A 12,821-nucleotide genomic window follows, 5' to 3' on the forward strand; every position below is an offset into this window, starting at 1 on the left:
CTACACCCCCACCCCTACAGTGATTTGATCCAGGAACCCTTTCCAACAGTGATTTATATCTTGATCCATCCCCGAGGTTGGCAGCACCAACAAGGAGCTCTCTGGGGCACAGGACAGAAGAGGTGTGGGGAAGGGGGTGTCTCCTGGGACAGGCTCCAGTCAGCTCCAGGGACTGTGCTAATTTTCACTCCATTACAGCCCTTTATCTCAGCCTTGCGACCTTGAGCTGAGAGACATTATGGGCTACAGTCAGAACGCTAGAGTTAACCATTTAAACGCCAAATGGCTCTGATCATCAGCCCTGAAGTTAAACAATCAGATATAACCAGCTCACTGTGCTTCAGATTTGGCGAGGGTTGATTTTTTAAGGTATTAATAAGAATATGTTTACATGTATATTAAATAGAATGGTAATCTGGTTGAGTGGTTTAAGCAGAGTCCATGGTTATTTGTATTTATTTGTATTGTGGCAGTGCCAAGAATTGACATATGCTAGGTGCTGTTCAAACACTTAGCAAAAGACAGTTCCTGGCGCTGGGAGACTAGATACCCAGGTGATGATCCTGGGTTCTGGTCCCAGCTCTGCTACTGGCTTCTCTTTGTGGGGTTGGATGTGTTACTTAATGTCTGTGTCACACAGTGATCACTCTGTATCTGACCTCTCAGTCCTCATCCTCAAAGGAAACCTGCACAACGCTGTCAAAAGATGAGCCTGGGAGCTTAAGTTCATCACTCTGCCAGACATTAAAAATCCTGGATTGAACAGAGACACTGGATTTGTAATGTATTACAGTGATTCTGAACCTTTCCAGATTACTGTCCCCTTTTCAGGAGTCTGATTTGTCTTGCGTACCCCAAGTTTTAACAACTCCCTCCTTTAAAAACTATTTGCTTACAAAATCAGACATAAAAATACAAAAAGTGTCACAGAACAGTGTTACTGAAAATTTGTTTCCTTTCTAATTTTTACCATATAATTATAAAAGAAACTGATTGGAATATAAATATTGTACTTACATTTCAGTGTTTAAAGCAGTGTAAACAAATCATTGTAGGACATTTTAGTTTGTACTGACTTTGCTAGTGCTTTCTATGTAGCCTGTCGTAAAACTAGGCAAATATGTAGCTGAGTTGATGTACTCCCTGGAAGACCTCTGCGTACCCCCAGGAGTACATGTACCCCTGGTTGAGAACCACTGGCTTATTACACAGTCTGTTACCCACCAACCCCCTCTTTTTGTCCTGTGACTGCAGAGGTGTTAATGGGCAACTCTGCCTTGAATGGTCCCTTACAATATGTGCTAACTACTTATGCTAAACAATTTCTTGGCTGGGAGTACCTTTCCCAGACCTGAAGAAGAGCTCTGTCTGGTTCCAAAGCTTGTCTCTCTCGCCAATAGAAAACTTGGACCACCTTATTGTCTGTGTCAGTTTCTCTGTCTGCAAAATGAGACTAATACTAGTTTGCGGTGTTGTGAGGATTAATTAGTTACAAACTGCATGTGCATGAGTGTGTGTATCAGCTTTGCTCTCTTTGCTGCTGGCAGGTGATACGATGCAGGAAAAAATTCCTCTTAGTTGCAGGGCATGAATGACCCGCTTCATGGGGCCTTGATAAATGGAGAGAAGCGTAGCTGCTTGTAAAATGTGCTCACTTTAATCAGTTCAGCATGCACAAGGTTAATTTCCCCATGCCTTCAGATTGTTTTGTTGTCAGAGATTCTGAACCCTTGCCTCCAGCTGTTGATTTTCATTGAACTAGGGTGACCTTTTTCTGTCCAAACTAGTTAAAACCTGCTCCATTGCCCAGAGCCTCTTCAGAGAAAGCTCAGTAAAACCAAGCGCTGCTGCTGGGATACTAACATCCTTTTAAACATTGTCATTTCCAGTTGCCATGTTTCCTTCCTGACCTCTCACGGGTTGGAGCTCATCTGGTGTTTTCACAGGACACTTTTCTCTGTCTCCACTTTCCTAGGTCAGTTTTTAGAGAACTGCCATTACAAAGTCAGATGAATGAAGAAGGAACAAACTGCTGTGGGCAGCAAAAAAATCCCACTGAGCCTAATGCACAACTTGAATATTATTATACTAAGCATGGTGCATCCTCAAACGCACCATTCAAGCTACTGAAACAATACAAGACTTAGTCTTAGGGTATGTCTACACTACGGGATTAATCCGAATTTAGATAATTCGGATTTGAGAAACAGGTTGTATAAAGTCGAAATGAGTGCGGCCACACTAGCACAGTAATTCGGTGGTGTGCGTCCAAGTACCGGGGCTAGCGTCGATTTCTGCACCGTTGCACTGTGGGTAGCAATTCCATAGCTATCCCATAGTTCCCGCAGTCTCCTGCGCCCATTGGGATTGTGGGTTAAGATCCCAGTGCCTGATGGGACAAAAAACATCGTCGCAGGTGGTTCTGGGTACAGCCTCACTCCCTCCCTCCCTCCCTCCCTGCATGAAAGCAACGGACGGCAGACAACCATTTTCGCGCCTTTTTTCCTGGGTGGGTGAACACTGCAGACTCCATACCACGGCAAGCATGGAGCCCGCTGAGGTCAAGACAGCACTCATGAATATTGCAAACACCTCGCGTGTTCTTGTGGAGTTTATGCTCAGCCAGGACCAGAAAAACGAGGCGAGGAGGCAGCGGCGGCGGCAGCGCAGCGACAAGCATGATGAGGACATGGACACGGACACAGAATTCAGTGAAACCACAGGCCCCGGTGCTTTGGAGATCATGTTGTTAATGGGGCAGATTCTATCCATGGAACGCCGATTCTGGGCAAGGGAAACAAGCACAGACTGGTGGGACCGCATAGTGTTGCAGGTCTGGGACGATTCCCAGTGGCTGCGGAACTTTCGCATGCGTAAGGGCACTTTCATGGAACTTTGTGACTTGCTGTCTCCTGCCCTGAAACGCCAGAATACCAAGATGAGAGCAGCCCTCACAGTTGAGAAGCGCGTGGCGATAGCCCTGTGGAAGCTTGCAACGCCAGACAGCTACCGGTCAGTCGGGAATCAATTTGGAGTGGGCAAATCTACGGTGGGGGCTGCTGTGATGCAAGTAGCCAAAGCAATCACTCAGGTGCTGCTACGAAAGTTAGTGACTCTGGGAAATGTGCAGGCTATAGTGGATGGTTTTGCTGCAATGGGATTCCCTAACTGTGGTGGGGCAATAGACGGAACCCATATCCCTATCTTGGCACCGGAGCACCAAGCCACCGAGTACATAAACCGCAAGGGGTACTTTTCAATGGTGCTGCAAGCACTTGTGGATCACAAGGGACGTTTCACCAACATCAACGCGGGCTGGGCGGGAAGGGTTCATGACGCTCGCGTCTTCAGGAACACTACTCTGTTTAAAGGGCTGCAGCAAGGGACTTACTTTCCGGACCAGAAAATAACCGTTGGGGATGTTGAAATGCCCATAGTTATTCTTGGGGACCCAGCCTACCCCTTAATGCCATGGCTTATGAAGCCATACACAGGCAGCCTGGACAGGAGTCAGGAGCTGTTTAACTACAGGCTAAGCAAGTGCAGAATGGTGGTAGAATGTGCATTTGGCCGTTTAAAAGGTCGCTGGCGTTCATTATTGACTCGCTCTGACCTCAGACAAAGAAATCTCCCCATTGTTATTTCTGCTTGCTGTGTGCTCCACAATCTCTGTGAAAGTAAGGGGGAGACCTTTATGGCGGGGTGGGAGGCTGAGGCAAATCGCCTGGCTGCTGATTACGCGCAGCCAGACACCAGGGCGATTAGAAGATCACACCATGAAGCGCTGTGCATCAGAGAAGCTTTGAAAACCAGTTTCATGGCTGGCCAGGCTACCGTGTGAAATATCTGTTTGTTTCTCCTTCATGAAAACCCTCCCCCTTTACTGACTGATTTTCTGTAAGGAACCCACCCTGCCCCTTCCCCCAGCTTTCTTTCAAACCAAATAAAGTCACTATCATTTAAAAATCATTTATTCTTTATTAATAGATTAGAAAAAGAGGGAGGGAACCCGGGTGGTATTTGGGAGGAGGATTGCTGGGAAGGAAAAAGCCACAAAGAAAAGGTTAAAAAAATGACAGCCTTTTGCTTGGGCTGTCTACTGGGGTGGAATGGGAAGGTGTACGGAGCCTCCCCCCCCGCGTTCTTACACGTCTGGGTGAGGAGGATACGGAACATGGGGAGGGGGGAGGGTGGAACAGGGGCTGAAGCGGCAGTCTGTTTTCCAGCAGCCGTTCCTGAACCTCCACCAGACGCCGGAGCAGCCCCAGCGTTGCATCCTTCATCCTCTGGTCTTCCTGCCGCCATCTCTCATCTCGATCGTCTCTCCTCTCCTCACGTTGGTCCCTCCTCTCCTCACGTTGGTCCCTCCTCTCCTCACGTTCACTGACTTCTTTCCTATACTTTGAAACTGTTTCCTTCCACTCATTCAGATGAGCTCTGTCACTCCTGCTGGATTGCATAATTTCAGAAAACATGTCCTCCCGCGTCTTCTTCTTACGACGCCTTATCTGTGATAACCTTCGGGATGGAGGAGGGAGGCTTGAGGAATTTGCAGCTGCTGTAGGGAGGGGAAAAAAGAGAGAATTGTTTTAAAAGCTACATTTTGCAGAACAATGCTTATACTCTTTCACGGTGACCAACACTGTTCACATTACATAGCACATGTGATTTCTGTGCAAGGTCGCATTTTGCCTCTTAATGCTGAGTGCTTGTGGCTTTGCTGCTAGAGATCACAGGTCTGGGCAACAGAATTCGGCTTGCATGCGGCCATGGTAAGCCATTGTTTTACAGCTTCTGCACCCTCCTTTCCCACATACCAAGCATAGCCTGTAGAGTGCTGCAGAAGCCTGGCCAATCTCAGCCAGTTGGGGGGGGGGGCAGTGTGGGGGGGCTTGTCTGGGCCCCTTCAGGCAAGTAGAGTGCTGCGGTTTTTCTGTTAACATTCAGCAGCACCAGAAAACAAACTAACCCCCCCCCCCCCGCCATGAATTCTCTGGGATGATCACGGTACCCCTCCCCCCACCGCATGGCTGGTATCAGGGAAGATCCCTGCAGGCACCAAACTACCCCCCCCCCCCGCCGCCGACCCCCCCCCTCGCCATGAATTCTCTGGGATGATCACGGTACCCTCCCCCCACCGCGTGGCTGGTAACAGGGAAGAACCCTGCTAGCCAAACGCGGAAAACTTCAGGGCCAATTTCCCATCTGCGCTTGGCTAACTGCAGGGAAGGATTTATTTTCCGCCACAGGCAAACAGCCCAGTAGGAACGGCCACCTCTGTCCCCTTAATTAAGTTCCCGTATTTCAACCAGGTTACCAGGAGTGATATCACTCTCCTGAGGATTACACAACAAGATAAAGAACGGATGTTGCTTGAATGCCAGCAAACACCGGGACCATACGCTGCTAGGCTTTGTCAGGCAATGATACCAGATTACTTGCTGCAAGCATGGCGTGGTCAAGTGTCCTACCATGGAGGAGGGAATAAGGATGCACTGCCCAGAAACCTTCTGGCAAGGCTTTCGGAGTACCTCCAGGAGAGCTTCATGGAGATGTCCCTGGAGGATTTCCGCTCCATCCCCAGACACGTTAACAGACTTTTCCAGTAGCTACAGACTTTTCCAGTAGCTGAACTGACCGCGAATGCAAAGTCAGGCAAAGTAATCATTAAAAACCGTTTGCTTTTAAAACAAGTTTTATATTTTAAAAGGTAAACTCACCTGAGGTCCCTTCCATGGGGTCAGAGTCTTGGGTACTGGCTTGGGAGGCTTGGGAGGGTACTTCAGTCAGGGTGAGAAAAAGATCCTGGCTGTTGGGGAGAATGGAGTGCTGTGTGCTCTCTGCAAGCTCATCCTCCTCCTCCTCCTCCTCTACCCCATCGGCAGAATCCTCAGGCGTCGAGACTATCCCCGACCCAGAATCCACGAACAAAGGTGGGGTAGTGGTGGCAGCCCCCCCTAGAATTGCATGCAGCTCGGCGTAGTAGCGGCATGTCCGCGGCTCTGACCCGGAGCGACCGTTTGCCTCCTTTGTTTTTTGATAGGCTTGTCTGAGCTCCTTGACCTTCACGCGGCACTGCTCAGAGTCCCTATTGTGGCCTCTCTCCATCATGCCCTTGGAAATTTTTTCAAAAGTTTTTGCATTTCGTCTTTTAGAACGAAGTTCTGCAAGCACTGAATCCTCTCCCCATACAGCGATCAGATCCAGTACCTCCCTCACGGTCCATGCTGGTGCTCTTTTTCGATTATCAGCCTGCATGGTTACCTGTGCTGATGAGGTATCTGTGGTCACCTGTGCTCTCCATGCTGGGCAAACAGGAAATGAAGTTCAAATGTTCGCGGGGCTTTTCCTGTCTACCTGGCCAGTGCATCCGAGTTCGGATTGCTGTCCAGAGCGGTCACAATGATGCACTGTGGGATAGCTCCCGGAGGCCAATACCATCGAATTGCGGCCACACTAACCCTAATTCGAATTGCTAAAATCGATTTTGGCGCTACTCCGCTCGTTGGGGTGGAGTACAGAAATCGATTTAAAGGGCCCTTTACATCGAATTAAATGGCGTCGTTGTGTGGACGGTTACAGGGTTAATTCGAATTAAAGCTGATAAATCCGAATTAAAGTCGTAGTGTAGACCAGGCCTTAGATCTTGTTCAGTGCATATGCTGCTTGGGATAAACTAGTTAACCTTTTAAGCCATGTTCTATTTTGATCCAAGCAACGTCTTGTGACTTGGTGGGGCCTGTAGTAGGACATCTACCTAGAACACATCACCGGACATGGGCAATACCAGGAGGGATGAGCTGGAATGCCAATGAGAAGCGCAGTCGGGAAAGTAACTGAAATACTTCCCTGATGGATTGTATTTTCTAATGGATAACCTACTCTAAATTCTCAATTACTGAGGGACTGATATATTTCCTTTCCACAACCAACTCTGTATAACTTTTCATGAGTGATGTACCCGAATATTTGGATGCTAATATCAAAACTGTATTGTTAAATTTATTTACCTAAATTTGGGTTCTTGCTGATTATGTACTCTATGTATCTTATGACTTTTAAAACAAACTTTGTATTTTTGGATACTCTACTCACTATACCCAGATGTACAGACACTCTTTTCTGAACCTGTGTATTATATCATTTAGCTTTAATAAAAATTCTAAATCAGTGAGCCCACTTCTACATTAAAGATGAGACTCGAAAGTGTCTGATTTTATGCAGATTAGATGGAAGCCTTCGGCTTCTGGCAACCCCCACAACCCATTAAGTCTAGGCTTCACCCCTGTGATGAAACTTGAGTACCTCATGTACTAGGGGGAATTGGCAAAAATTTTCCACTGTTGCTATCACCAGTGCAGCTCCAATAAGAGTATCAAGAATGAGAACGCTCGTATAGAAAAGGTTAGCAATGCTGCTGGTACTTTTAACACCATATTATTTAAATCAGCTCTGAACAGGGATATGCAGCACAGTGATGAAAATGCTAGCAGCCAGTCTGTAGGGCTCCCCTTCTTGCTACTACCAGTGTTAACAGCGGTGGGAAAATTTTGCCAAAAATCCCCTAGTGTAGACACAGTCTAAGAGCTTGACCTTGGAAATGCGCTGAGCTATGTGCTGAGGAGACACTTTTCCGTTGCTCTGATGCAGATGTTATCATCCCCGTCGTCCTGGGAACCAGCAAAGAGACAAGTGTACTGGGAAATGGGACTTCTACGCTCAGCAGCAAACAGCTGGGACCATTCTGAATCCAAACCATTGTGTCAGTGCGAAAAGGTTATGCATTCACTTGGCTGCTAAGCTGCCTCAAGGCAATAATCAAACTATTACCGGACAGGAAGAGCAAAAGAAGGGTTTAACGGTTTCTCGTGGGTCTTCAGCAGCCTTAGGGTATATTAATGCTAAGGATAAATTATTATATGTATTATTAAAGTAGTGAACATCAACAGTGTGCTTGACACCTGGCAGTGCATAATGACTGGGATCATATTCTGCTCAGTTACATCACTGTAAATATGGAATAATTCTGTTGAGTTTAGTGGAGTGACTTCTGGATTTACTGCAGTGTTATTGAGACCAGTGTTTGGCCCATGATCTCTGCCCCAAGTTGCTCACAACCTAAAATACACAGATGGAATAGTTAGACACAGTGCAGATGCAAAGAACACTAAGATAATGGGGTCAGAGCAGAATTTGATCCATTATTTTTAATATGTAATTCATCAGTAGATTTTATTGGAAAGGCTTTCTGGGAAAATTGTGTTTTAAGGAAGTATTTGAATAAAGAGGATGGATGTTTCCTTTCTGTGCAGAGGGTAAGAACTCTGATGGAATGGAGCAGAAAGCAGGAATCATTAAACAAATAGATGTTGATCAAAGAAAATAGGTGGTGGTGGTGGGAAATCTAATTTAAAAACAATAACAAGTTAAAATCTTAACAAAGTGGGGAAAACATTGACTGAACTGCTGTGCTTCCCTTCCAGCCCTACCAATATACATGTTACTTGTTAGACCTTGGAGAACTTGCAGTGCTTAGTTTGGATGACAAGTTTCAGAGTAACAGCCGTGTTAGTCTGTATCCGCAAAAAGAAGAACAGGAGTACTTGTGGCACCTTAGAGACTAACAAATTTATTAGAGCATAAGCTTTCGTGGACTACAGCCCACTTCTTCGGATGCATATAGAATGGAACATATAATGAGGAGATATATATACACACATACAGAGAGGATAAACAGGTGGGAGTTGTCTTACCAACTCTGAGAGGCCAATTAATTAAGAGAAAAAAAACTTTTGAAGTGATAATCAAGCTAGCCGAGTACAGACAGTGTGATAAGAAGTGTGAGAATACTTACAAGGGGAGATAGATTAATTGTTTGTAATGGCTCAGCCATTCCCAGTCCTTATTCAAACCGGAGTTGATTGTGTCTAGTTTGCATATCAATTCTAGCTCTGCAGTCTCTCTTTGGAGTCTGTTTTTGAAGTTTTTCTGTTGCTGTCACTGAATGACCAGACAGGTTAAAGTGTTCTCCCACTGGTTTTTGAGTATTTTGATTCCTGATGTCAGATTTGTGTCCATTAATTCTTTTGCGTAGAGACTGTCCGGTTTGGCCAATGTACATGGCAGAGGGGCATTGCTGGCACATGATGGCATATATCACATTGGTAGATGTGCAGGTGAACGAGCCCCTGATGGTATGGCTGATGTGATTAGGTCCTATGATGATGTCACTTGAATAGATATGTGGACAGAGTTGGCATCTGGGTTTGTTACAAGGATAGGTTCCTGGGTTAGTGGTTTTGTTCAGTGATGTGTGGTTGCTGGTGAGTATTTGCTTTAGGTTGGGGGGTTGTCTGTAAGCGAGGACAGGTCTGTCTCCCAAGATCTGTGAGAGTAAAGGATCATCTTTCAGGATAGGTTGTAGATCTCTGATGATGCGCTGGAGAGGTTTTAGTTGGGGGCTGAAGGTGACAGCTAGTGGTGTTCTGTTATTTTCTTTGTTGGGCCTGTCTTGTAGGAGGTGACTTCTGGGTACTCGTCTGGCTCTGTCAATCTGTTTTTTCACTTCAGCAGGTGGGTATTGTAGTTTTAAGAATGCTTGATAGAGATCTTGTAGGTGCTTGTCTCTATCCGAGGGATTGGAGCAAATGCGGTTATATCTTAGAGCTTGGCTGTAGACAATGGATCGTGTGGTGTGTCCTGGATGGAAGCTGGAGGCATGTAGGTAAGTGTAGCGGTCAGTAGGTTTCCGGTATAGGGTGGTATTGATGTGACCATCGCTTATTAGCACAGTAGTGTCCAGGAAATGGACCGCTTGTGTGGATTGATCTAGGCTGAGGTTGATGGTGGGATGGAAATTATTGAAATCATGGTGAAATTCCTCAAGGGCTTCTTTTCCATGGGTCCAGATGATGAAGATGTCATCAATGTAGCGCAAGTAGAGTAGGGGCGTTAGGGGACGAGAGCTAAGGAAGCGTTGTTCTAAGTCAGCCATAAAAATGTTGGCATATTGTGGGGCCATGCGGGTACCCATAGCAGTGCCGCTGACTTGAAGGTATATATTGTCCCCAAATGTGAAATAGTTGTGGGTGAGGACAAAATCACAAAGTTCAGCCACCAGGTTAGCTGTGACATTATCAGGGATACTGTTCCTGATAGCTTGTAGTCCATCTTTGTGTGGAATATTGGTGTAGAGGGCTTCTACGTCCATAGTGGCCAGGATGGTGTTTTCTGGAAGATCACCGATGGATTGTAGTTTCCTCAGGAAGTCAGTGGTGTCTCGAAGATAGCTGGGAGTGCTGGTAGCGTAGGGTCTTAGGACAGAGTCTACATAACCAGACAAGCCTGATGTTAGGGTGCCAATGCCTGAGATGGGGCGTCCAGAACACCACTAGCTGTCACCTTCAGCCCCCAACTAAAACCTCTCCAGCGCATCATCAGAGATCTACAACCTATCCTGAAAGATGATCCTTTACTCTCACAGATCTTGGGAGACAGACCTGTCCTCGCTTACAGACAACCCCCCAACCTAAAGCAAATACTCACCAGCAACCACACATCACTGAACAAAACCACTAACCCAGGAACCTATCCTTGTAACAAACCCCGATGCCAACTCTGTCCACATATCTATTCAAGTGACATCATCATAGGACCTAATCACATCAGCCATACCATCAGGGGCTCGTTCACCTGCACATCTACCAATGTGATATATGCCATCATGTGCCAGCAATGCCCCTCTGCCATGTACATTGGCCAAACCGGACAGTCTCTACGCAAAAGAATTAATGGACACAAATCTGACATCAGGAATCAAAATACTCAAAAACCAGTGGGAGAACACTTTAACCTGTCTGGTCATTCAGTGACAGACCTGCGAGTGGCTATATTACAACAGAAAAACTTCAAAAACAGACTCCAAAGAGAGACTGCAGAGCTAGAATTGATATGCAAACTAGACACAATCAACTCCGGTTTGAATAAGGACTGGGAATGGCTGAGCCATTACAAACGTTGACTCTATCTCCCCTTGTAAGTACTCTCACACTTCTTATCACACTGTCTGTACTCGGCTAGCTTGATTATCACTTCAAAAGTTTTTTTTCTCTTAATTAATTGGCCTCTCAGAGTTGGTAAGACAACTCCCACCTGTTTATGCTCTCTGTATGTGTGTATATATATCTCCTCATTATATGTTCCATTCTATATGCATCCGAAGAAGTGGGCTGTAGTCCACGAAAGCTTATGCTCTAATAAATTTGTTAGTCTCTAAGGTGCCACAAGTACTCCTGTTCTTCTTTTAGTTTGGATGGTTTTCTGTGGTTGATAAAATTATCTTGCTTCCAATCTCAGAGATGATGAGATCTGTCCTTCAGCATATTATGGATACAGTGGGGAGCCCTGAAGTGACTGATTGTGTTTTTCATTTCCAGGGACCTTCCAGACGATCCAGCTGTTGAATGGGACACACATCTCCTCTCTACCTTTGTGCTAAAGCACATAGAAACCAACCATATCAACCTGGTAATGTGCAACTTTCTACAGCAAAGAGATTTTGCCCAAAACATTCTATGCTATCACTAGTCCAGATTCTTTGCTCCCTTTTTAAAAGGTTTATTTTTTGTAGAGTTTTGGCTAGAATTTTACTATTGGAGGCTCCTTGGGCAGGTGGGGTGGGGGAGGAAGATGGTGTCTACCCTGTTTTGAATCAGGTACATTACGATCTTTACCCATTGTTGTAATTCAGCCCTACAAGGCACCTTTATGTGGTAATTTTACTAATTTTCTCTAAAATGTCACCAGCCTTCACTGAAATTCATTGTCAAACAAACTCAAAAACTCAGGGTAAAGCTCCTCTGAAACTGGTAAGTTTCACCATAAATGAGCACCAAGTTCATTAATTGTAGGGAGCCTGCAATGCAGCCCAAAATTAGGCTTGCTTCTTGTGATTTCAAGTTTATGTGTGAGCATTTGCTCAGCTTTTGTGTCTACTCCTCTGCAGATTCCAGAAACTCTCCCGAGACTCTTTTATAGGTAAAACAAAATCAGACTAACCCTCTTCCAAATACTTTAACACCTACAAAAAGAGCAGAACAAATAAAACAGCCTTATTAAATAAAATGGGAAAGGATGACACTGTAGATTAACGGATGGATCTTTCACCTCCGGAGACCTGGGGTCAGTTCCTGACTGTTACACAAGTGAAATGAGCATGGAGAGGTCTTACCCTAGTCCAGGGGTGGGCAAACTTTTTGGCCCGAGGGCCACATTGGGGTTTCAAAATGGTATGGAGGGCCGGGTAGGGAAGGCTGTGCCTCCCTAAACAGCCTGGCCCCTGCCCCATATCCGCCCCCTTCCACTTCCCGCCCCCTGACTGTCCCCCTCAGAGCCCCTGACCCATCCAAACCCCCTTGCTCCTTGTCCCCTAACCGCCCCCTCCCAGGACCCCACTCCCTATCCAATCCCCCCTGCTCCCAGTCCCCTGACTGCTCCGACTTCTATCCACACCCCCGCCCCTTGACAGGCCTCCTGGGACCCCACGCCTATCCGATCCCCCCTGTTGCCCATCCCCTGACCCCTATCCACACCCCAACCACGCTTATCCAACCCTTCCATCTCCTGACTGCCCTCCAGAACCTTTGCCCCATCCAATCGCCCCCTGCTCCCTGTCCCCTGACTGCCCCCGGGATTCTGGCCCCCTTACCATGCCGCTCAGAGCAGCATGTCTGTTAGCCGCGCCACCCGGCCAGAGCCAGACATGCTGCCGCGCTGCTCGGCTGGAGTGCGCAATGCTGCCGCCCAGAGCACTGTCTGTGCAG

General features: G+C 46.5%; 1 protein-coding gene across 2 annotated transcripts in view; it reads left to right on the forward strand.

The window, feature by feature from the left end:
• The window catches only part of PIGL (phosphatidylinositol glycan anchor biosynthesis class L), an 85,863-nt gene that overhangs the window by 48,036 nt on the left and 25,006 nt on the right, over positions 1 to 12,821 (forward strand). For both annotated transcript variants that reach the window (XM_054008709.1, XM_054008708.1), the window contains exon 3: positions 11,436 to 11,526. In XM_054008709.1, the coding sequence (XP_053864684.1) occupies positions 11,436 to 11,526 (91 nt within the window). The remainder of the gene's footprint in view (positions 1 to 11,435; positions 11,527 to 12,821) is intronic.

The sequence above is a fragment of the Malaclemys terrapin genome, chromosome 18 (assembly GCF_027887155.1).
Source record: "Malaclemys terrapin pileata isolate rMalTer1 chromosome 18, rMalTer1.hap1, whole genome shotgun sequence".
In the NCBI taxonomy this organism is placed as follows: Eukaryota; Metazoa; Chordata; order Testudines; family Emydidae; genus Malaclemys; species Malaclemys terrapin.